At 47.4% G+C, this 24,720-nt stretch overlaps 1 protein-coding gene across 1 annotated transcript in view; it reads right to left on the bottom strand.

The window, feature by feature from the left end:
• The window catches only part of SLC17A5 (solute carrier family 17 member 5), a 75,888-nt gene extending 51,924 nt beyond the window's left edge, over positions 1 to 23,964 (bottom strand). Inside the window, exon 1 of the mRNA XM_069726557.1 lies at positions 23,737 to 23,964. Coding sequence (XP_069582658.1) covers positions 23,737 to 23,830 — 94 coding nt within the window. The 5' untranslated portion in view covers positions 23,831 to 23,964. The remainder of the gene's footprint in view (positions 1 to 23,736) is intronic.
• Between the last annotated feature and the right edge of the window lie 756 nt (positions 23,965 to 24,720).

Raw genomic sequence — 24,720 nt, 5'->3', positions numbered from 1 at the left:
GCCACCACAGCCTCCCAGACACTGTTTCGAGAGGTGGACTGTTTTCCCTCCCTGTAGATATCACATTTCATGAGGGACCACAGGTTCTCCATGGGGTTCAGATCAGGTGAACAAGGGTGCCATGTCATTATATTTTCTTCTTTGAGACCTTTACTGGCCAGCCACGCTGTGGAGTAGTTGGAGGCATGTGATGAAGCAGTGTCCTGCATGAAAATCATGTTTTTCTTGAACGACACCGACATCTTCCTGTACCACTGCTTGAAGAAGTTGTCTTCCAGAAACTGGCAGTAGGTCTGGGAGTTGCACTTCACTCCATCCTCCACCCGAAAAGGTCCCACAAGTTCATCTTTGATGATACCAGCCCATACCAGTACCCTACCTCCACCTTGCTGGCGTCTGAGTCGGAGTGGAGCTCTCTGCCTTTTACTGATCCAGCCTCTGGCCCATCCATCTGGCTCATCAAGAGTCACTCATTTCATCAGTCCATAAAACCTTTGAAAAGTCAGTCTTAAGATATTTCTTGGCCCAGTCTTGACGTTTTATCTTATGTTTCTTGTTCATAGGTGGTCGTTTTCAGCCTTCCTTATCTTGGCCATGTCCCTGAGTATCGCACACCTTGTGCTTTTTGTGACTCCAGTAACGTTGCAGCTCTGAAATATGGCAAAACTGGTGGCAAATGGCATCTTGGCAGCTTCACACTTGATTTTCCTCAATTCATGGGCAGTTATTTTGCGCCTTCTTTGCCCAGACGCTTCTTGCGACCCTGTTTGCTATTTGCCATGAAACGCTTGATTGTTTGGGGATCACGCTTCAAAAGTTTGGCGATTTCAAGACTGCTACATCCCTCTGCAAAACATCTCACAATTATGGACTTTTCAGAGCCCGCCAAATCGCTCTTCTGACCCATTTTGCCAAAGGAAAGGAAGTTGCCTAAGGGTATGTGTCCACGTTCAGGATCGCATCAGGATTTGACGAAGGTAAAATCTGCACCAAATCTGCACCTGAGGTCACTGGCAGGTCACCTGCATTTTTCATGCAAAATATATACAAAAAAAAGGGTGATAATAATAATCTTTATTTTTATACAGCGCTAACATATTCCGCAGTGCTTTACAGTTTGCACACATCAGCACCGTCCCCGATGGGGCTCACAATCTAAATATCCTATCAGTAGGTCTTTGGAATGTGGGAGGAAACCGGAGTACCCAGAGGAAACCCACGCAAACACGGAGAGAACATACAAACTCTTTGCAGATGTTGTCCTGGGTGGGATTAGAACCCAGGACTCAGTAGCGTAGCTACTGGGGGGGCAGAGGGGGCCATCGCCCCGGGCCCTGTCACATGAAGGGGCCCACTGAGAGCCGGCACTGCCACTTCCGTCATGAGGCACAATACAGCACAGGAGGAGAGCAGCAAAATGCCTTCTCTCCTGCCTGACGGAGATTCTGCACGCTGGCAGCACAGTGGCCTGTTGCAAAATCTCCCTCCTGCAGTGTATTGTGCTGACCGACCTCAGGAGCTTCTCCCAGGCTGCAGGTTTCTTCCCTCTGCCTGCACGCTGGGACTGGCTCAGGGCAGGCACGCTGGGTCCTAGTGCCCACCTTCATTTCACTCACGCAGATACTTCCTGGTCCTGCTGCAAACGTCTTTGGTAAGTGGGGATAAAATGCATTAAAATTATAGTCATAGTCCCTGGGTGGTAAATGTGAGAGGATGGGGTGTTGTGGGGGCTTAGGTGGGGGAGGGGGACAGGGCACTGGGGGGCTGATTATTAGATGGTTACCAGATTATATGTACTCCATCACATGTAATAGATGTTCTCTGGGATGGGGCGCTAGGGGGCTTATTATACTAACCAGTTGGGTAAGCCATAAGCTACATCACATTTAAGCATCACTCCAGCATTTTTTTTTATTTGACTGCTGGAGTGGCGCGTTAAGGGTATGTTCACATATTGTGGATTTGGCTGTGGATTCGCAGCAGTTTTCCATGCGGTGAACAGTACCATGTAAACCTATGGAAAACAAAATCCGCAGTGCACATGCTGCGGAAAATACCGTGTGGAAATGCAGCGGTTTATTTTCCGCAGCATGTCAATTCTTTGTGCGGATTCCGCAGCGTTTTACACCTATTCCTTAATAGGAGTCTGGAGGTGTAAAACCGCAGGTGAAATCCACACAAAACCAACAAAATTCGCAGTAAATCCGTAGGGAATCCGCAATGTTTGCACATACCCTAAGAGGTCCAGTTACAGCTGCTGCTCTATACTCAGAGCGGTGACTGAAACCGTGCCAGCGCCTCCCCCAAGGCTGCAGTGAGGAATAAAGCTAATTTCCTCCTGGCAGTGTGACTCTCAGTGCAGGAGACACACAGTGTCAGAACACTTAACTATTATATTGTGTTTTGGGGGACCAATGGGGACATCATTCTATGTATAGGGGAACTCTAATGGACATCATACTGTGTATAAGAGTGCCGTGAGCACACCATACTGTGTATAGGGGAGCCGTGAGGGCATTATACTGTGTATAAGGGAGCAGTTAGCTCATTATACTGTGTACAGGGGAATTGTGGGGGACATCATACTGTATATACAGGAGCTGTGGGCCCATCATACTATGTATAGGGGAGCTATGAAGGCATTATACCGTGCATAGGTGAGCTGTTGGCCCATTATACTGTATATAGGTGAGCTCTGGGGGGTATTATACTTTCTCTCTGCTCTGTCGGCATAAAACTGTGTATAGGGGAGCTGTGGGCTCATCGTACTGTGTATAGGGGAGCTGTGGGCTGATCATACTGTGTAGAGGGGAGCAGTGGGGCTCATCATACTGTGTAGAGGGGAGCAGTGGTGACATACTGTGTATAGGGGAGCTGTGGGATCATCCTATTGTGTATAGGGGAGCTGTGGGATCATCCTATTGTGTATAGGGGAGCTGTGGGGGCATTATACTGTGTATAGGGAAGCTGTGGGCTCATCATACTGTGTATAGGGGAGCAGTGGTGACATCATGCTGTCTGTAGGGGGGCTGTGGGTTCAAAATATTGTGTATAGGGGAGCTGTGGGGGAATTATACTGTGCATAGGAAAGCTGTGGGCTCACCATACTGTGTATAGTCAAGCTGTACACGGAGGCTACTTAGGGGACATTATTAAATGTTAAGTGGGAACTTAAACATTATTGTTATATGGGCACTCAGAGCACTGAGACCATCAAAATTTCATGTGTGATATTACTACTTTTTAGGGACAAAATGTAGACGGGCAGTAGCACAGGGCATTAATGTTTTCTAGGGGTGAATTTTATTATCTAGAGAGCACAAAAGAGTCATTATTACTGTGTAAGGGGCACAGTGGTGGCATTACTATGTGGGGCAGCACCATTATTGTACCACACAGCAGGTGCTGTAGGACACATATGGCAGCAGCGGCTCAGTATTGGGGTATCAGCAGAATGAGGAGTTTGTGCAGGTTGGGGATAGATGGGGACAGGGCTGGAAATGTGAGAAGTCTGATGTGTCATCATAATTTCTGCAGATGCATATAATTCCCATAAGGGATGGGGGCAGTGTTCTGGAATCACTGCGTTGAGAAACACGTGATGGCGTCTCCGCGGTGTTGGATGTTTTGGTCTCCCCGAGGCCAATCATCTGTGCCTTTACATCATAATTTCTGCAGACGAGTCCTGGGTGGAGAAGTTGTCATGTCGGTCTGGGCCAGATGGGAAAGACGAGAAAAGTGAACGATTCCATCAGAAAGAACGTCATCTGTAAGTTATTATCTATAACTGTGCTGTGATCTCTTATATGGTCTATAGGACTGGTATCTACCAATATATGGCTACCAATACATGGTCCTCATATAATAGTATCAGTGTTTATTTTTGTATACCGTAGATGTATTTTCACTCACAGTGCGGTCAACTGCTGATATTCCCCTATGCTCATAATTAGGGTGCACCATGTAGCTGTAGTCAGGGGTACCTCGTTAGGGGCCCACACAGATTTTTCGCCGCCCCTAAGCTGAAACCCTAGCTACGCCTCTGCCAGGACTCCAGCGCTGCAAGGCTGCAGTACTAACCACTGCGCCACGGTGATGTCATTTCTTGTCCAACCTCTTCATTTACATACTTCATTGAAGAATAATGTTTACACACACAGACAGATGATAGATAGATAGATGATAGTTAATAGATAGATCTATTGTATCTATTATCTATAAATATATCTATCGATAGATATATCTATAGATAGCTAGATAGATGATAGATAGATAATAGATAGATAATACCAAGCCCGATGTTTAGTATATCTATGTATCTTTATTCTGTCTGTCTGTCACGGAAATCCCAAGTCGCTGATTGGTCGCTGCAAAACGGCCACGACCAATCAGCAACGGGCACAGTCTGGCGGTGAAATGGCCGCTCCCTACTCCCCTGCAGTCAGTGCCCCCTCCAGTCAGCGCTCACACAGGGTTAATGGCAGCGTTAACGGACCGGGCTATGCCGCGGTGTAACGCACTCCGTTAACGCTGCTATTAACCCTGTGTGACCAACTTTTTTACTATTGATGCTGCCTATGCAGCATCAATAGTAAAAAGATCTAATGTTAAAAATAATAAAAAAAACATTATATACTCACCCTCCGTCAGCCCCTGGATCCAGCTGAGGCCTTTCCCGCTCCTCGCGACGCTCTGGAGACTGGTCCATGCATTGCGGTCTCTCATCTTGCGAGACTGCAATGCACTCTTGGGATCGGAGCGTCGCGAGGAGTATCAGTAAACGCCTCGCCTGGATCCGGGGGCCGACGGAGGGTGAGTATAGAACTATTTTTTATTTTAATTCTTTTTTTTTAACAGGGATATGGTGCCCACATTGCTATATATTACGTGGGCTGTGTTAGATACTACGTGGGCTGTGTTAGATACTACGTGGGCTGTGTTAGATACTACGTGGGCTGTGTTAGATACTACGCGGGCTGTGTTAGATACTACGCGGGCTGTGTAAGATACTACGCGGGCTGTGTTATCTACTGCGTGGGCTGTGTTATTTACTACCTCACTGTGCTATATACTACATGGCTGTGCTATATACTACGTGGCTGTGCTATATACTACTAGAATACCCAATGCGTTAGAATTGAGCCCCCATCTAGTGTATATGTATATATACATATATATATTGTAAGGATTTCACTCACTCAGCTGCGACGGCTGACACTCAGGAGACGTGTTCCTTTAAAGTTCACTGGGTTTATTGCTTCATAAACCATGTGGCAAATAACAGAAAGCAAAATGGGCCTTTGGTTCAGGCAAAGAAAAGCAAGTGTCCAGTTCATCCGGCTCAGTCCTGAAGCCGTAACACACTCAGGAGGGTTTCACCTCCACACATATCTGCTGTGTAAAGGATTAGCCAGTCTTATAAAGAGCTAACCCCACCCAGTAACCCATCACATGATTAGCCATGTGGTCTGACATTACCACAGGTCCTGAAACACATATACAAGATTATGTGCAAGAAAGGAATACTCCGGGCTACATTACAGCAACCAGGCACTTATGTGGCACATACCTCCCATCGACTACAAACCCTTTAGCCATGCTACATACCTCCCCCCTCTGCCTAAAGCCGTGGGGCTTGGCACTTTCCCCCACTAAACAAGGGATTCTTGATAGGGCATCCGCATTACCGTGCAGCTTTCCGGCCCTATGTTCCACATGGAAACTGAAGTCCTGCAGGGCTAAGAACCAACGGGTGACTCTAGCATTTCTTCCTTTCGTTTCTCTCATCCACCTAAGCGGGGCATGGTCAGATACCAGTCTAAATTTACGTCCCAGCAGATAGTACCGCAATGTGTCCACTGCCCATCTTATGGCCAAGCACTCCTTCTCAACGACTGAGTAGTTCTTTTCAGATGAGGACAGCTTCCTACTCAGATAGAGAACAGGATGCTCCTCCCCATGTAGTTCTTGGGAAAGGACTGCTCCCACCCCAACATCTGAGGCATCTGTCTGAAGAATAAACTCTTTCTTGAAGTTTGGGGCCATCAGAACGGGTTGCTTACACAAAGCGTTTTTCATTTCTTGGAAGGCTGACTCTGTTTCTTCGGACCACTTAACCATTACTGATTTTGTCCCTTTTAGCAGGTCAGTCAGAGGCGCAGCCATCGTGGCGAAGTTTGGGATGAACCTCCTGTAATATCCCACGATTCCCAGGAAGGCTTTAACTTGTTTCTTGGAAACTGGTTTTGGCCATGTTTGGATTGCCTCCACTTTATTGATTTGGGGTTTTATTTCTCCATGACCCACTATGTATCCAAGGTACTTAGCTTCTTCTTTACCCAAGGCGCACTTCTTCGGGTTTATAGTAAATCCGGCCTCTCTTATAGCATCCAACACCGCTTGGACTTTCTCCAGATGACTCTCCCAGTCCGGGCTAAAGATGACGATATCATCTAGGTACGCAGCAGCGTAGGCCTTATGGGGTGCAAGGACTCTATCCATAGCCCTCTGGAAGGTCGCCGGAGCTCCCTGTAGGCCAAACGGCATCCGGGCATATTGGAAACATCCATCAGGTGTCGAAAAGGCCGTCTTCTCCTTGGCTTCCTGTGCCATGGGGATCTGCCAATACCCCTTTGTCAAATCCAAGGTGGATATATATCTGGCGTGCCCAAGCCTTTCGATGAGCTCATCAATACGGGGCATGGGATAAGCGTCGAACTTGGAGACTTCATTCAACTTCCGATAGTCGTTGCAAAACCTCCACTCTCCATCAGGTTTTGGGACCAGGACAATTGGGCTCGACCAACCGCTCTTGGATTCCTCAATGACCCCAAGCCTCAACATACGCTCCACTTCCTTGGAGATAACTTCTCGACGAGCCTCAGGAATACGATAAGGTTTCACATTCACCCGCACATGTGGCTCTGTTAGGACCTCGTGCTCTATGACCTTCGTGTATCCTGGCAATTCTGAAAACAGGTCCCTGTTTTTCTGGAGTAACTCCCGGCACTGCTGTTTCTGGGTCTTTGATAGCGTCTCTGCTATAGTAACCGCTCCAACCTCACCTTCTGGGTTGCTTAACAATGACGGAGTTGCTGTCGGCTCTCTATCTTGCCATGGCTTGATGAGGTTGACATGGTAAACTTGGAATGGTTTCCGTCTTCCTGGTTGGTGAATTTTATAATTTACCTCACCAAGTTTCTCGACAACCTCATATGGCCCTTGCCATTTGGCCAAGAACTTGCTTTCCACCGTTGGAACTAACACAAGAACTCGGTCTCCCGGATTGAACTGCCTCACTCTTGCAGACCGGTTGTAGACCCTGGCTTGAGCTTCTTGTGCTTGGAGAAGGTGTTCTTTCACGATAGGCATCACCTTTGCAATCCTCTGGTGCATCAGGGCCACATGCTCAATGACGCTTCTGTGGGGTGTGACTTCGGCCTCCCAGGTTTCCTTGGCTATATCCAGGAGTCCTCGTGGATGTCGGCCATATAGAAGCTCAAACGGTGAGAACCCTGTGGAGGCCTGTGGAACTTCACGAATGGAAAACATCAGATAGGGTAAGAGACAATCCCAGTCTCTACCGTCTTTCTCTATAGCTTTTCTCAGCATGCTCTTTAGTGTCTTGTTAAACCTCTCAACAAGGCCATCTGACTGGGGATGGTACACCGAGGTCCTCAACTGGGAGATCTTCAGGGCTTTGCATAACTCCCTCATCACCTTGCTCATGAAAGGTGTACCCTGGTCAGTCAGGATCTCCTTTGGCAGACCTGTCCGGGAAAAGACATGGACCAACTCGCGGGCTATGCTTTTTGAGGAAGAATTTCTCAAGGGAATTGCCTCAGGATAGCGTGTGGCATAGTCCAGGATGACTAATATATACTGATGGCCCCGAGCTGATTTAACTAAGGGACCGACCAAGTCCATGGCAATTCTCTCGAACGGTACCTCAATAAAGGGCAGTGGCACAAGGGGGTTCCGGAAATGAGGAGTAGGAGCAGTTAGCTGACATGTAGGGCAGGACCTGCAATAGTTCACTATTTCCCGGTGACACCCAGGCCAATAGAACCTCTGCACAACCCGTTCCTGCGTTTTTTCCACCCCCAGGTGTCCACCCAAGATGTGTGAATGGGCCATGTCCAACACTTTCCGTCTATACGGACCCGGCACTATCAACTGCTCTACCAACTCCTCCCGTATTTTCGTGACACGGTACAACAACTCCCCCCTCAACAGAAAATGGGGAAATCTTGTGTCTGCCCCCGGCTCCTGTACCACCCCGTCAATAACTGTGACATTATTAAAGGCTTCCCTCAGAGTGGGGTCCCTATGTTGGGCAGTCCCAAAATTTTCACCGGTAACTTCTAACTCCAGAATGTCAGATGTAGGGGATACTTCCTCCTCATCCCCAACCAGAACACAAAAAGGAAAACTGTCTGCCTCTGGGTGTGGCGATACCCTTCCAGGGTTCACTGGTTCCCTGCCAGGCAGCTCAGAACCATTTCCCCACAAATCCCAAAACAAACAGAAATCCCGGCCAATAATTATAGGGTGCAACAAGTCCTGAACCACGCCGACTATGTGGGACTCAGTGCCACATGCCGTTTCAATGTCCACCCTGGCCATAGGGTAGTCCTTTGCATCACCATGTATGCACCGCACTCCGACCTTCTTTCCTGGGAGCAGGTGGAGAGGAAAAGTGGCCCTCACCAGGGTCACTAGGCTCCCCGAGTCTAATAGTGCCGTTACTGCTCGACCGTTCACCTTTACGGGACACGCTTGAGGTCCCTCGTTGGATGGAGAGTTCACACTACAGGCTGGATACGCATAGTATGAACAACGGCGTCCCATGCTGCAGTCCATCTGCTCAGTGGTTTGGGAACAACGGGCAGCTATGTGTCCTGGCTTGTGGCACTTCCAACAAATCATATCACCCGTGGGGACCTTGGGCACCACCTCCCCCGCCCTTTGTGACCTTGGACGCACCACCCCTTTTTGGGACTCAGCTGCCTTCTGGGACCCCCAGTACGGCATGGGCTGCCTCCCGAAGGAGCCTTCCAACCCTTGGTATCTCTCAAACAGTCCGATCAGCTCGTCGGCATTCTGGGGATCACCCTGGGCAACCCAAGACTGTATAGGCCTCGGGAGGGAATGGACAAACCGATCCATCATCACCCGTTCTACCATCTGTGCAGGCGCAGAGGATTCTGGCTGTAGCCATTTCTGGACCAGGTGCAACAGATCAAACATTTGGGAACGAGGTGGTTTGTCCCGGTGATAGCCCCAGGAGTGAACTCGCTGTGCCCTGACAGTCAGTGTCACCCCCAAACGTGCGAGAATCTCGGCTTTCAATTTGTGATACTCTTTGGCATCCTGCAAGGTCAAATCATAGTACGCCTTCTGGGGTTCTCCCGTCAGGTATGGCGCAAGTACCTCTGCCCACTGCTCTGGCGGAAGTTTTTCCCTCTCAGCGACCCTCTCAAACACCGTCAGGAAGGCCTCAACATCATCCCCGGGAGTCATTTTCTGCAATGCGCGTCTTATCGTCTTCCGGACGTGGGTGTCATCAGCCAAACCTGGGGTTGGGGCGCTTGCCTTGCCCTGGATGGCGGTTGCCAGAAGCTGCATCTGCTGCTGATGCTCCTGCTGGCTCTGCTGCATCTGCTGCCGTTGCTCCTGCTGGTTTTGCTGCATCTGCTGCCGTTGCTCCTGCTGGCTCTGTTGTATCTGCTGCTGGCTCTGTTGTATCTGCTGCATCAACAGCCTGTTGGTCTCTTGCTGCCTTTGCTCCTGCTGGCTCTGCCTTTTCTCCTGCTGTGACTGCATCTGGACCAAGTGTTTCAGCAGGTCCTCCATTTTCTCCGGCAATGCTTGCTGGCTTGCAACAGCCTTGACCCAGGACATTCAAAAATAAACTCACGTCTCCGCTGGGATCGCTGCTCGCACGTCTACCACCAATTGTAAGGATTTCACTCACTCAGCTGCGACGGCTGACACTCAGGAGGCGTGTTCCTTTAAAGTTCACTGGGTTTATTGCTTCATAAACCATGTGGCAAATAACAGAAAGCAAAATGGGCCTTTGGTTCAGGCAAAGAAAAGCAAGTGTCCAGTTCATCCGGCTCAGTCCTGAAGCCGTAACACACTCAGGAGGGTTTCACCTCCACACATATCTGCTGTGTAAAGGATTAGCCAGTCTTATAAAGAGCTAACCCCACCCAGTAACCCATCACATGATTAGCCATGTGGTCTGACATTACCACAGGTCCTGAAACACATATACAAGATTATGTGCAAGAAAGGAATACTCCGGGCTACATTACAGCAACCAGGCACTTATGTGGCACATACCTCCCATCGACTACAAACCCTTTAGCCATGCTACAATATATATATATATATATATATATATATATATATATATATATATATATATATATATATATATATATATATATATATATATATATATATATATATATATATATCTATATCTATCTATCTATATCTATATCTATCTATATTCGTCTAAGGGTCTGTTTGTCTGTAACGGAAATCCCACGTTGCTGATTGGTCGCGCCAGCCGCTCGCGACCAATCAGCAACAGGTGCAGTCAGGCCGTGAATTGGTGCGGGATTTAAACCACGCTTTGCTGATCGCGGCCGGCCGCGACCAATCACCGATATTGCAGCGGGATTTAAACACAACTTCGTAAATAAAGTACACACATATTCTAGTGTTCTGCCCATCTTAATGTGCAGAGTTAATTATCATGTTATTCAAGTTGTGGCCACTGGAGGTCATCAGTTGCCTACTTTTCATGTTATTTACCAACCTTTCCCTCCTAAGAGCAATGTCTTATGGGTTAGTTCCGCCCACATTCTTCTTGTGAAGACAAGCTTCAGTAGCCATTTTTCCTCAGATCTGCAGAGAGGCACACGTGCTCCTGTCTCACTTACTTTCTTACCCCTGTCCTAACGGATCTCGGTACGTTTATAAAGGTTTAATGCATCTTATGTTTGTGTTAGTATTTAAGCCTTATGCAGCTCCTATAGTCAGATATAGTTAGGCAGATGTGCTTTGCAGCTTGCAGTTAGGTTAATGTGTACTCTGCATTTAGATAGATGCAATCTTGTATAGAATAGGGCAGTGCTGTTAGAATTACTGTGTAATGCACTCTGTATAATTCTTGCTGTTATGTCCCAGTTATTTATGTGATTGCACCCTGTATGTGCATATACTGAAATGCTGTTATTCTTTACAGTTTTTCACCAGTCATCCACTATGATCAGTCATCCACTATGATTATTCACTGAACATCCACTTTGTACATCAACATCATTCACTATTCGATCATCTACTATGAATACTGTCCACCATTGTTGTTCAACGTTATAGTTTTGGTTATCATCACCCTAATAAATAAGACTTAAGCATCAACACAGTCTGTTTACTGGGATGTGGATGAAGGTTTAGCCGTATGTTGGAATCCACACAGCATCCTACGTGGAGGAAGACAGAACATCTAGAATACCCGATGCGTTAGAATCGGGCCACTATCTAGTAGATATATAATAGCAAGGCCGATGTTTATGAATGAACAATTAAAAAAAAATAAATAAATAATTGGAAAAAAATGTCGTGGGCTCTCACGCAATTTTCTGGGCCAGAGGGGGAAATCCGACAGCCGGGGGCCAATATTTATAGCCTGGGAAGGGGGTAATACCCATGGCCCCTCCCTGGCTATGAATATCAGCTCGCAGCTGTCTGCGTAGCCTTTACTGGCTATTAAAATAGCCAGAAAGGCTATGCAGACAGCTGCGGGCTGATATTCATAGCCTAGAGAGGGGCCATGGATATTGCCCTTCCCCCTGGCTACAAATACCAGCCCACAGCTGCCCCAGAAATGGCGCATCTGTAAGATGCGCCAATTCCGGCACTTAGCCCCTCTCTTCCCACTCCTGTGTAGTGGTGGGACATGGTGTAATAAGGGGTTAATGTCACCTTGCTATTGTAAGGTGACATTAAGCAGGGTTAATAATGGAGAGGCGCCAATAAGATGCCTATCCATTATTAATCCTAGAGTAGTGAAAGTGTTAAAAATAAATAAAGACACAGCCAGAAAAAAGTATTTTATTATTCTTAATTTCACCATTCTTACCATACTCGATCGCCTGCAAAAAAACGTAAAATAATAAACCGTATACTCCCTGTCCGACGCAGTCCAATTAATAACGAGTGTCCCACGACGATCTCCCCTATAGAACAGTGACATCGGGTGATGTCACTGCTCTATAGGACTCCACTGACAGGAGACAATGGCTCCTGCAGTGCATCACTGAGAGGTTACTCTAGTTCACTGGTCTCACTTTATGGCAATTGCTGCGTGGGAACTTTCTCACACACATTGTGAGGAATACATTGTGGAAGGATACCCTCCATTGTATTCCTGGAGCCCCTGGAGAGCGGTCGCATCAGCTGATGCTGCTGCTCTCCATGGGAGATCATCGTGGGACACTCGTTTTAATTGGATTTCTGTGGATCAGGAAGTATATTGTTTATTATTTTAATATTTTTTTTACAGGCGACAATGGCTTCGGGGATCAAAGTGACAAGTGATGGTGAGTATGTACTCTATGTTTAATGTACTGTATGTCTATATGTATGTTGTATGTATGTACTGTATGTATGTGTTGTATGGTGTATGTTGCATGTTGTACGGTGCAAGTCGCATGACGCATGTTGTATGTTGTCGCATGTTGCCGCATGTCGTCGTATGTTGCATGCCGTCACACGTTGCATGTTGCAGCATGTCATCGCATGTTGCATGTCGTCGCATGTTGCATGGTGTATGTTGCATGGTGCATGCTGTATGTTGTATGTGCACACAGTGTAGAGCAGTCCGGCTCTGCTACATCTGGATGCCTGACATCTAGATGTAGCAGAGCCAGTAGATGATCGCCGGAGATAATCAACTACACTACAGCGTTCTCGCAAACAGCTGATCAGCTGTTTGCGAGAACCAGACTAGTGACCGGAGATAAGTCCCTGTCACGTGCTTGGCAGTTCTTGCGATAACATAAGTTATTGCGAGAACTGCAGTGGACGAGGGACTTCCGGGGGAAGGAGAGGTGAGCCGGCAGACATGCGTAGCAAGCTGCTTTAACGCAGTTTCTACGCATGTGACTAATCATTAGATGCGATAAAATCGCATCTAATGATAGTCTATGGTAAATATTTTTTTTAAAAGATATGGTAAATATATGGCGCGGCGACGGAGCGTCGCCGCTTTGTAAACAAACATGCTGCGTTCTGAAAAGACGCGCCGCATGTCCGTTTACGCCGGTCTGCCGCTTCCGTGTTTTACCGCATAGTGGAGACGGGATTTCATGAAAGGAAGTTTTTTAGGGTTAAAATGGCTGAAAATACCCTAACCCTACTCTAACCGTAGTAAAAAAAAAAAAAAAAATCTTTATTTTTTTATTGTCCCTACCTATGGGGGTGACAAAGGGGGGGGGTCATTTACTATTTTTTTTATTTTGATCACTGAGATATAACCTATCTCAGTGATCAAAATGCACTTTGGAACGAATCTGCCGGCGGGCGCACTGCGCATGCGCCTGCCATTTTGCAAGATGGCGGCGCCCAGGGAGAAGACGGCCGGACGGACACCGGGAGGCCGGGTAAGTATAAGGGGGGGAGATGAGGGCACGGGGGGGGGGGGGCGTCGGAGCACGGGGGGGGCAGCCACACTGCAGTGGTTCTGCACCACAAACCGCAGAAAACCCGCAGATATTTTTTTCATCTGCGGGTTTTACTGCGGGTTTGACCTCACAATGGAGGTCTATGGGTGCAGAACCGCTGCAGTTCCGCAAAAAGAAGTGACATGGTACTTCTTTTTTACCGCGGCTATTCAGCGCGGCTTTTTTCGCGATTTTCCGCAATGTGGGCACAGCATTCCTTTTTTCCATAGGGTGCATGGAAAACAGCTGCGGACCCGCAGCGGCAAAATCGCGGCGGTTCCGCATTAAAAAAAGGATGGTGTGAACATGGCCTAACAGAGATTTAACGTCAATCTGTAAACTGCACAATATATAGAGTTTAATAGTTATTTTATAGAGCCATTTATATTTGTATACAGTAATTTAGCCTTAAAGGGGTTCACCACTACCTACTCTGACAACCCCATCACAATTGCTATATCCCCCCTTATAAAAAACAACAACAATTCCTCTGAAACTTGATGTGAACAGTATATAGTTTTATGTGCCGTAATTATCATGATTACTAATGAAGAAGATTGGCTACATACTACACCCCAGTAAAAAAAAAAAAAAAAAAATTGTTGCTCATTACAGCTAAAGTAAGATAGAAATGTAGAGATCCTCCCTGCTGCTTGGAACAGATCTTATTTGCTTTGGGTTGTATAAACACTAAAACGTTCTTGTGCAAGAGAACACTTTGCTCCATGTTCTCAAGTTGTTGAGGATTTCACGCTAGCCCAAGAACATGAAATTGTAAAAATATGATGAGACTGCTGCGACCGATCATTAGCGAAGGTCAATGATTCACTGAATGAGCATGCATGTAATGTTGTCTGTAAGACCCGAATTAAAGGGTTTATATCAAGATTGAAAGTTATCCCCTATGAATAGCATGGAGAACATCATCCTGTTCACTGGGGGTCCAACTGCTGGATCCCCCCACAGATCCCGAGAATGAAGCTCCGAAGAGCCACTTATGATTGGGACAAAATGGAGCATGCACTCCTTCATTCTTTATGGGACAGTTGATGAAAGCAGACTCCACACTTGACACAACTGATTACTAGTTATTCTTTGCACTATTTCCTTTTTAAGCAGCTTTCAGTTGTTAACATGGTTGTGAAACTTACAAAAATGTAAAAGCAACGTTATACTGTTTTAACATGTGGCCGGATTGCTGTAGATTTGGATATTCACTTTGGATTTGTGCACGGAAAACTCACAGCCGATTCCATTTACAGCCTTTCAGATGAGACATGAACAAATATCTTTTTTTCCTTTTAAAATTTTTAACACAGAAAATAACCTGCTGTGAAACTTTGAAAATCTGCGGCAAATTCATTTCTGTTGCTAATCTTCACTGTTCGTGCTCAATCACGTCAGGGATTTTTTTTAAAAAAAGGTCCAAGTTTCACCAGTGTTTTTGATCAGAGTTTAGTCAGTGTGTCATTTTTAAAAAATGGAGATAGGTCAAATTTTTCATCGTTTTTTCTTGAATGATAGTGATGAGCAGGGCCGTATTTAGAGTTTCTGCTGCCCTAGGCACTTTTAGTGCTGCCTCCCCCATTGGAGAGTATGACACTATCAGCAGTGACTTTGTCAAGAATCGCTGATGTGAAAGTAGCCTTTTGTAGCAGATCGGGCAGTTTTTCTGCATCTGCCACGTAATGGATCACTTACGGGCAACACTGTGTTTGGTCTCATTCATTCCCTATGGGATTTGCGGTACTTGCTGTGATCTGGGAAATGTGGTGCCATACCTCCCAACTTTTGAAGGGAAAAAGGTCTAAAGGTTGACCACACCCATTTCACAACTAGTCACACCCATATCCAAGTCCCAACCACACCCATTTAGCACTGCTGATCACACGGTTTCATATACATTAAAGCCCCCAAAAATATGGCCACGCAGTGCTCCATACTGTATAATGGCTACGCAGTGCTCCATACTGTATAATGGCCACATAGTGCTCCATACTGTATAATGGCTACACATAGCACTCCATACTGTATAATGGCTACACATAGCGCTCCATACTGTATAATGGCCACACATAGCGCTCCATACTGTATAATGGCCACACATGATGTTCCATACTGTATAATGGCCACACATGATGTTCCATACTGTATAGTGGCCACACATGATGCTCCATACTGTATAATGGCCATACATGATGCTCCATACTGTATAAGGGCCACACATGATGCTCCATACTGTATAAGGGCCACACATGATGCTCCATACTGTATAATGGCCACACATTATACATGTGTATACTGTATAATGGCCACACATGATGGATCGCACTCGGACGGGGGCTTAGATTAATTGGCCCCAAAACTTTGATTTGAGGGGACCCTGCTCAGCCCCCCTGCAGTTTCAGAGGTACGGGTAGGGTTGTGCTTAGACCAGGCTAAAGTCGGCAAAATGTATTGAATATTGATTTTAAACAATATCCATAAATAAAATATAGGGGGTCCACAATAGGATATGTATATATTGCAATAATTTGCGGATTTGATGTACTGGAGTAGAAATAACTTGCTGCATAAAACAAATTACGGTACATAATATTGGGCATATTTGCAGCGGGGCCAATGGACTCCATATTTATCCAACTTTTTGCTAAAACTTGTGTAGTGTGAGAAAAAGGAGGCGAAACTTGTGAAGTGGGCAACGTGTCTCATATCAATAGGGAAGAACACTGAAACAGTGTGTGAAGCCCATCAGGCACCACTATGGCGCATGCTCCACTAACGTTACGTAGCGGCGCACTGATTGGAGACACGCCAGGGTTACTAATTCAATGCGTCTTATTTATCAAAAGCATCTAAAAGAGAAAATGGGGCTTTGTTGCCCATAGCAACCAATCAGAGTTCAGCTTTCATTTTCACACAGTGCTGCTGTGCTATAAACACCAGCACCCCCCCCCCCCATGCATGGCTCATCTCTCCACCCCCTCCCCTTCTCCTTCTCCTGGGCCATCTTGCATGGCGCAGGCGGCCGGGCTTACCTTCCTCCTTCATCCCCCCGCCCCCCATATTCACCTGTCAGCTGCCTGTCCCACACACCGCACGCCCGCCGCCGACATCCCTCTGGCTCTGTCCCGCCGCATCGCCTTCTTCCTGAGTGAGCGGTCATGTGGTACCGCTGATTAAGGTCATGAATATTCGCATATTCATGACCTTAATCAGCGGTAGCACATGACCGCTCACTCAGGACGCGCTACAGACGCTGAGACCAAGCATCGCTGGAGCAGGTGAGTATCGTCTTCAAGGAGGGTGGGTGGGACTCGGAGGCGGGGGGGCGGGTCGGTCGCGTTTGTGACCCGGGACTAAAAAAAAAAAATCCTTGCTCAGGTGCCGCTTCCTGCCATGTCGCCGCCCTAGGCACGTGCCCTCGAGTGCCTAGTGGCAAATACGGCCCTGGTGATGAGTGATTGTACTCTGGTGATATCCGAGCATGTTGCGGATTTTGCTGCGGATCCACAGCGGATCTGCAGCAGTTTACCATGAATTTACAGTACCATGTAAACCTATGGAAAACGCAATCCGCAGTGCACATGCTGCAGAAAAAAACGAGCGGAAATGCTGCGTGTTACACTCCGCAGCATGTAAATTCTTTGTGCGGATTCCGCAGCGCTTTACACCTGCTCCATAATAGGAATCCGCAGGTGTATAACCGCAGGTGATATCCGCATAAAATCTGCAGTAAATAAGCAGTAAATCCGCAGGTAAAACACAGTGCCTTTTACCTGAGGATTTCTCAAATCCGCTGCGGAAAAATCCGCAGAGCTCAAAACTACGTGTGCCGCAGAGCTCAAAACTACCCTTATCCGAGTATCTTGGGCGTGCTCGTATAATATGTTCTACTCCCTGCAGTTGCATGATTTGTGGCTGTTAGACATGTGGGGATTGCCTAACAAACAGGCAATCCCCGCATGTTGCGACTGTCTAACAGCCACAAATCATGCACCACAGGGACTCGAACATAATATACGAGCACGCCCAAGATACTCAGATAACACCCGAGCATGCTCAGATAACACCAGAGGACGTTCGCTCATCACTACTGAATAAAAGTAAAAAAAAAAAAAAAAAAGAAAAACTGATGGAGGTTTCTCAAGCTTCTATCAGTATGTGAAGAAAAGACAGCACACAGATAGCATCTGACTTTTTCACGGTCCTATACACTTGCATTGGCGAGTTTTATCCAACACTCAGCTCAACATAAGACGAGTCTCCAATCTTTCGTGCGGACCGCTCGGTCCAACGAAAAAAAAAAAAAAAAAAAAAAAAAAAAAAAAAATCGGAATTGTGAACTATGCCACAGACCATCACAGAGTGCCATATGTGAAAAACACAGAAAAGCTCACAGCTGAATAAGTATTTACATAAGCTTTACACAGATTTTTCAGCAAAATCTGAAGACTGATCTGTGCCCAGTGTTTTTGCTTGTTGTGGGCATGGCCTATCTAATAATAATATACACACACACACATACTCGAGTATAAGCCTAGGGTAGGAAATGCAGCAGCTACCGGTGAATTTCAAAAATAAAAATAGATGCTCCATACCGTTCATTATTGCCCCATAGCTGTGCCATATAGTGCTCTGCACCGTTCATTATTGCCCCATAGCTGTGCCATATAGTGCTCTGCACCGTTCATTATTGTCCCATAGCTGTGCCATATAGTGCTCTGCACCGTTCATTTTTGTCCCATAGCTGTGCCACATAGTGCTCTGCACCGTTCATTCTTGCCCCATAGCTGTGCCATATAGTGCTCTGCACCGTTCATTATTGTCCCATAGCTGTGCCATATAGTGCTCTGCACCGTTCATTATTGCCCCACAGCTGTGCCATATAGTGCTCTGCACCAGTCATTGTTGCCCCATAGCTGTGCCATATAGTGCTCTGCACCGTTCATTATTGTCCCATAGCTGTGCCATATAGTGCTCTGCACCGTTCATTTTTGTCCCATAGCTGTGCCACATAGTGCTCTGCACCGTTCATTATTGTCCCATAGCTGTGCCATATAGTGCTCTGCACCGTTCATTCTTGCCCCATAGCTGTGCCATATAGTGCTCTGCACCAGTCATTGTTGCCCCATAGCTGTGCCATATAGTGCTCTGCACCGTTCATTATTGTCCCATAGCTGTGCCATATAGTGCTCTGCACCGTTCATTTTTGTCCCATAGCTGTGCCACATAGTGCTCTGCACCGTTCATTCTTGCCCCATAGCTGTGCCATATAGTGCTCTGCACCATTCATTCTTGTCCCATAGCTGTGCCATATAGTGCTCTGCACCATTCATTCTTGTCCCATAGCTGTGCCATATAGTGCTCTGCACCGTTCATTCTTGTCCCATAGCTGTGCCATATAGTGCTCTGCACCGTTCATTATTGTCCCATAGCTGTGTCATATAGTGCTCTGCACCGTTCATTCTTGTCCCATAGCTGTGCCATATAGTGCTCTGCACCGTTCATTATTGTCCCATAGCTGTGCCATATAGTGCTCTGCACCATTCATTCTTGTCCCATAGCTGTGCCATATAGTGCTCTGCACCGTTCATTCTTGCCCCATAGCTGTGCCATATAGTGCTCTGCACCGTTCATTCTTGCCCCATAGCTGTGCCATATAGTGCTCTGCACCGTTCATTCTTGCCCCATAGCTGTGCCATATAGTGCTCTGCACCATTCATTTTTGCCCCATAGATGCTCCATATAAAGCTGTGCCATTGCTGCTGCTGCAATAATAAAAAAAAAAAATGCCATACTCACCTCTCTTGCTTGCAGCTCCCGGCGTCTCGTCCCGGCGTCTCTCTGCACTGACTGATCAGGCAGAGGGCGCCGCGCACACTATATGCGTCATCGCGCCCTCTGACCTGCACAGTCAGTGCGGAGAGACGCCGGGAAGATGGAGCGGCGCCCGGCGTGTGGAACGCGGACAGGTGAATATAAAATACTCACCTAGTCCCGGCGCTCCTGACGCTGCCCCTGCCTGTCACACGGTCTTCGGGTGCCGCAGCTCTTCCTGTCAGCGGTCACTGGCACCGCTCAGAGGAATGAATATGTCGCTCCACCCATATGGGAGTGGAGTCCATATTCATTTCTTTAATGAGCGGTCCTATGTGACCGCTGAACAGGGGAAGAGCTGCGGCACCCGAAGACAGTGTGACAGGCAGGGGGAGCACCAGGATCGCTGGGACTAGGTAAGTATGCCTCAGCGCCCTCTCCCCCTCACCCGCCGACCCTGCCACAGACCGTGACTCGAGTATAAGCCGAGAGGGGCACTTTCAGCCCAAAAATCTCGGCTTATACTCGAGTATATACGGTGTGTATATATATATATATATATATATATATATATATATATATATATATATATATATATATATATATATATACATACACACACACACAGATTTTGTGTTCACAAAGGTATGTAAAGACCATCAACTGCATTCTAAGGCTGGGGTCACACTGCGTTAGTGCAACCCGTTTAGCGCTAAGCGCTAGCGGGTTGCGCTAACGCAATGTCTTTTTTTTGCTGTAGAAAAAAATGCTGCGATTGAACTTGGCCTTAGTTGTTTTGGTTGAATATTGAAACTAATCCACATCAAAAGCCACTTCCTCATTCTTTTTTAATTTTTTGACATATTTTGAAGCAGTTCTGCTTTAAAATCCATATTTTAAAAAAAAAATCCATGTGAACATTTCCTAATCCATGTAGATTTGGGTCCCCTGGGGTAGGGGCATGTCTCCGAAACGTTGTATCAAGATGGCGTGTTGTGTTATACATTCTTCCCGCCAACTGCATCTCTATTTTCCTCCTCTGTATCATGTTTGTAAGGGACGAGGATCTTCTATAGGACTCGATCATTGTTGGGGTGAATATTTTGTTTTCTGTTGCTGCACTTCAGAGTATGTCTTTTATCGGAATATGGCTATAAAAAGATGTTAAAGAAAAATGTTTTCTGCATTTGGGTTTTGCTGTTTTTTTTATGTAAAATGGAGGATTTGGAGAGATACTTGTTCACACAGTGCAGTTTCCCTGAGGCCGGTTTCACACGTCCAGATATTTCCAGTACCGGAGATGTCCGTGTACTCACATGGTACATCCGTGTGGCACACGTGCGCTGCTTTCGGCCGAGCAGGGGAGAGCGGATGACAGCCGGCTTCAGCACCACACGCAGGGGAACAGTGTTTACAGCTGTTTCTCCTGTGGCCGTCCGTGCACATGGACGACAGTGTGCAAGGTTCTCCGTGTGCACGCGTACGGGACGTATTGCGGTAAAAAACGGACATGTCTCCGTGTTTTACACACGGTCCGTGAAAACTTGCGGACATGTGCATAGACCCATTCATTTGAATGGGTCTACGTGTCAGTGTCTCTGGTACGTGAGAAAACTGTCACTTGTCACTACACGTACCAGAGACGCCTGAAACCGGCCTAAGGCTAGGTTCACATTGCGTTTTAATGTGAGCGCTAGCGGACAGTGTTGCACGGCGAAATTAACGCCGTGCAACGCGTCCGTTAGCGCTCCCATTGCCCGCAATGTTAAAGCGCATTGCTAGCGCGTGTCATTTTCGGCACGCGCTAGCGATGTGCCGTTCTTTTGTAGCGCGCCTCGGACGCTGCTTGCAGCGTCCGCGGCGCGCCCGAGGTCCGTTCCCCGCTCTCGCAGATCGGGGATCTGTGAGAGCGGGGACGTTTAACGCGACCCCGAAAAACAGATTTCTTGGCTTTGCTGTGTTTCCGGTGCAGATTACATGAATGATTTGTCTATAGTACACGTTTAAAACAAAACGGAGCAAAAATTGCTGCAAGACCCGTTTGTTGCATTTTTTGCAATGTCACATTTCTATGGGTGAAAAATGCTGCAAAAACGCTGAAAGAAGTGACATTCTACAGATTTTAAAACCGCTGCGGTGCTCAAATTCAGTCAGAAAAAAAACAAACAACAAGTGTGTGCATGAGATTTCAGGAATCTTGGAGCTTTTGCTGGTACTGAAAAAAAAGGCAACAAAAACTGCTGCATGTGAACATACCCTAGAGAACGACCTGTCGCCACTCTTCACACGTCGGATTAGTAGATGCTTGCATTCTAAATAAAACCCTAATTCTGACCTATCGTTACTGGAATCCTGGATTGTGGGTCGGATTCTCTCTTGATGAAATTCAGTGACAGGAGAGAAGCTCCAGAATACTGCGGGCTATGGAAGAGGCTACATTGTTTACACAGGATTTGTACAGAAGGGACATAATGAAGCAAATAGATACCTTTACTGTGTGGCACAATATACATGGACCTTTATACTGAGATTTGAAGAAATATGCACAAAATTCCATATTCTAATAGCCATAAAAGTATCTCCCCAAGTAAAGCCATAATGAGGCCAATTAGTCCGCAGCCCATCCCTCCAACACACAGGAATGGCTACAGTGCTGATTACCGATAATGGCGGGCACAATCGGCTCCTCATACGGACCACCGGCTGCCGCACGGTTTCATGGATGATTTGCCAGCTGTTCACCTGCAAAATCAAGTGATTGGGCAACATTTCTTTAGACCACTGTGTTGTACCTTACCGCAAAAAGACCCCATCATTGCAACCAATCAGATTCTTATTGTGGTCTATGCAGGTTCTGGAGGAAGGGTAGACATGAGCACCTCCACGTCATCAAGGACCGCCCCGCTGTTATGGTACATAACCCAGTAACAAGTCTCAAACTACACGAGTAATGGGGGTCTCACCTACTGGAGAACGTGTCCGGTATAGTCCAAGGTTAGGGAAGGAATATAGAAAACCTGCACTCGCCCCCTGGATCACTGCCGCTCCTCTGCATTGGCTTTCATGTTTCCCACCGGTCTCCTATCAAAGACAATGTCACATGATGGCTGCAGCCAATCAGTCGTCACATGACATTACTTATGCCAGGAGACCAGCAGGTGACCCAAAAGCCAAAGTGCCAACGTGGAGGATCCAGGGAGCTACAGAATGAGGAAGCAATTACACAATGTGACAGGAGCAAACATGCAAATCAGCAGATATTACACACTTTATGGATACATGTCACTGGCGGACAGAAGAAGGCACTGTGCGAGAACAATACATGGGCCCGCTACAGGTCAATAGCCCATCCCACTGCAGACATCCACCTGGAGGTGCCCCGTGCCCGCACTAATGATGTGTCTGGCCCTGGTACATGCACACACTGCATGAACACGTACACACAACACATATACACACTGCATGAACACGTACACACAATACATACACACTGCATGAACACGTACACACAACACATACACACACACTGCATGAACACGTACACACAACACATACACACTGCATGAACACGTACACACAATACATACACACTGCATGAACACGTACACACAATACATACACACTGCATGAACACGTACACACAATACACACACACTGCATGAACACGTACACACAATACACACACACTGCATGAACACGTACACACAATACATACACACACTGCATGAACACGTACACACAATACATATACACACACTGCATGAACACGTACACACAATACATACACACACTGCATGAACATGTACACACAATACATACACACACTGCATGAACATGCACACACAATACATACACACTGCATGAACACGTACACACAATACACACACACTGCATGAACACGTACACACAATACACACACACTGCATGAACACGTACACACAATACATACACACACTGCATGAACACGTACACACAATACATACACACACTGCATGAACACGTACACACAATACATATACACACACTGCATGAACACGTACACACAATACATATACACACACTGCATGAACACGTACACACAATACATACACACACTGCATGAACACGTACACACAATACATACACACACTGCATGAACATGTACACACAGTCACGTGTCAGTCAGCTGACCCCATACCTCGGGCAGGAGGGCTGCGCTGGATGCTGCCGGTCGCCGGTTCTCCTAGCAGAGGGCTCCTGTCCTCGTCGCTGTCGCTTCCCCACGTCCTCATGGTGCGGCGGCAGCTGGGTACTGTCCACCGCTCAGCCGGGTCCTGTGCTCAGGAGCCCCATGTCTGAGTCAGCAGCAGCCAGCAAAGTGCAAACACCGGAGACTCCTCCTCGCGCCTGCTGATCTCTCCTTCCGGGCCACTTCCTCAGGCGGAGCCGCTACTGAGGAGACCAGAGAGCTGCACGTGACGCTCGCCGCATCCTCCGTCCTCACATTACACTGCTGCGCCTCTCATCTCACGCGACTATTGGGCAGCATTGGGGAAAAATATTACTGTCACAGCCCCCATACTGTCACATATCCCCACAGGATCACACCAGTGTGATCCCCGCACCGACACCAGTGTGATCCCCGTACCGACATCAGTGTGATCCCCGCACCGACACCAGTGTGATCCCCGCACCGACACCAGTGTGATCCCCAGCCGCACCGACATCAGTGTGATCCCCGCACCGACACCAGTGTGATCCCCGCACCGTCACCAGTGTGATCCCCGTACTGACACCAGTGTGATTCCCGCACCGACACCAGTGTGATCCCCGTACCGACATCAGTGTGATCCCCGCACCGACACCAGTGTGATCCCCGCACCGACACCAGTGTGATCCCCGCACCGACACCAGTGTGATCCCCGGCCGCACCGACACCAGTGTGATCCCCGGCCGCACTGACACCAGTGTGATCCCCAGCCGCACCGACACCAGTGTGATCCCCGCACTGACACCAGTGTGATCCCCGCACTGACACCAGTGTGATCCCCGCACTGACACCAGTGTGATCCCCGCACCGACACCAGTGTGATCTCCGCACCGACACCAGTGTGATCCCCGCACCGACACCAGTGTGATCCCCAGCCGCACCGACACCAGTGTGATCCCCAGCCGCACCGAC

Source organism: Ranitomeya imitator, chromosome 5 (assembly GCF_032444005.1).
Source record: "Ranitomeya imitator isolate aRanImi1 chromosome 5, aRanImi1.pri, whole genome shotgun sequence".
Lineage (NCBI taxonomy): Eukaryota > Metazoa > Chordata > Amphibia > Anura > Dendrobatidae > Ranitomeya > Ranitomeya imitator.
Note: the sequence above shows the minus strand (reverse complement) of the source record. Positions and strands in the feature narration are given on the sequence as shown.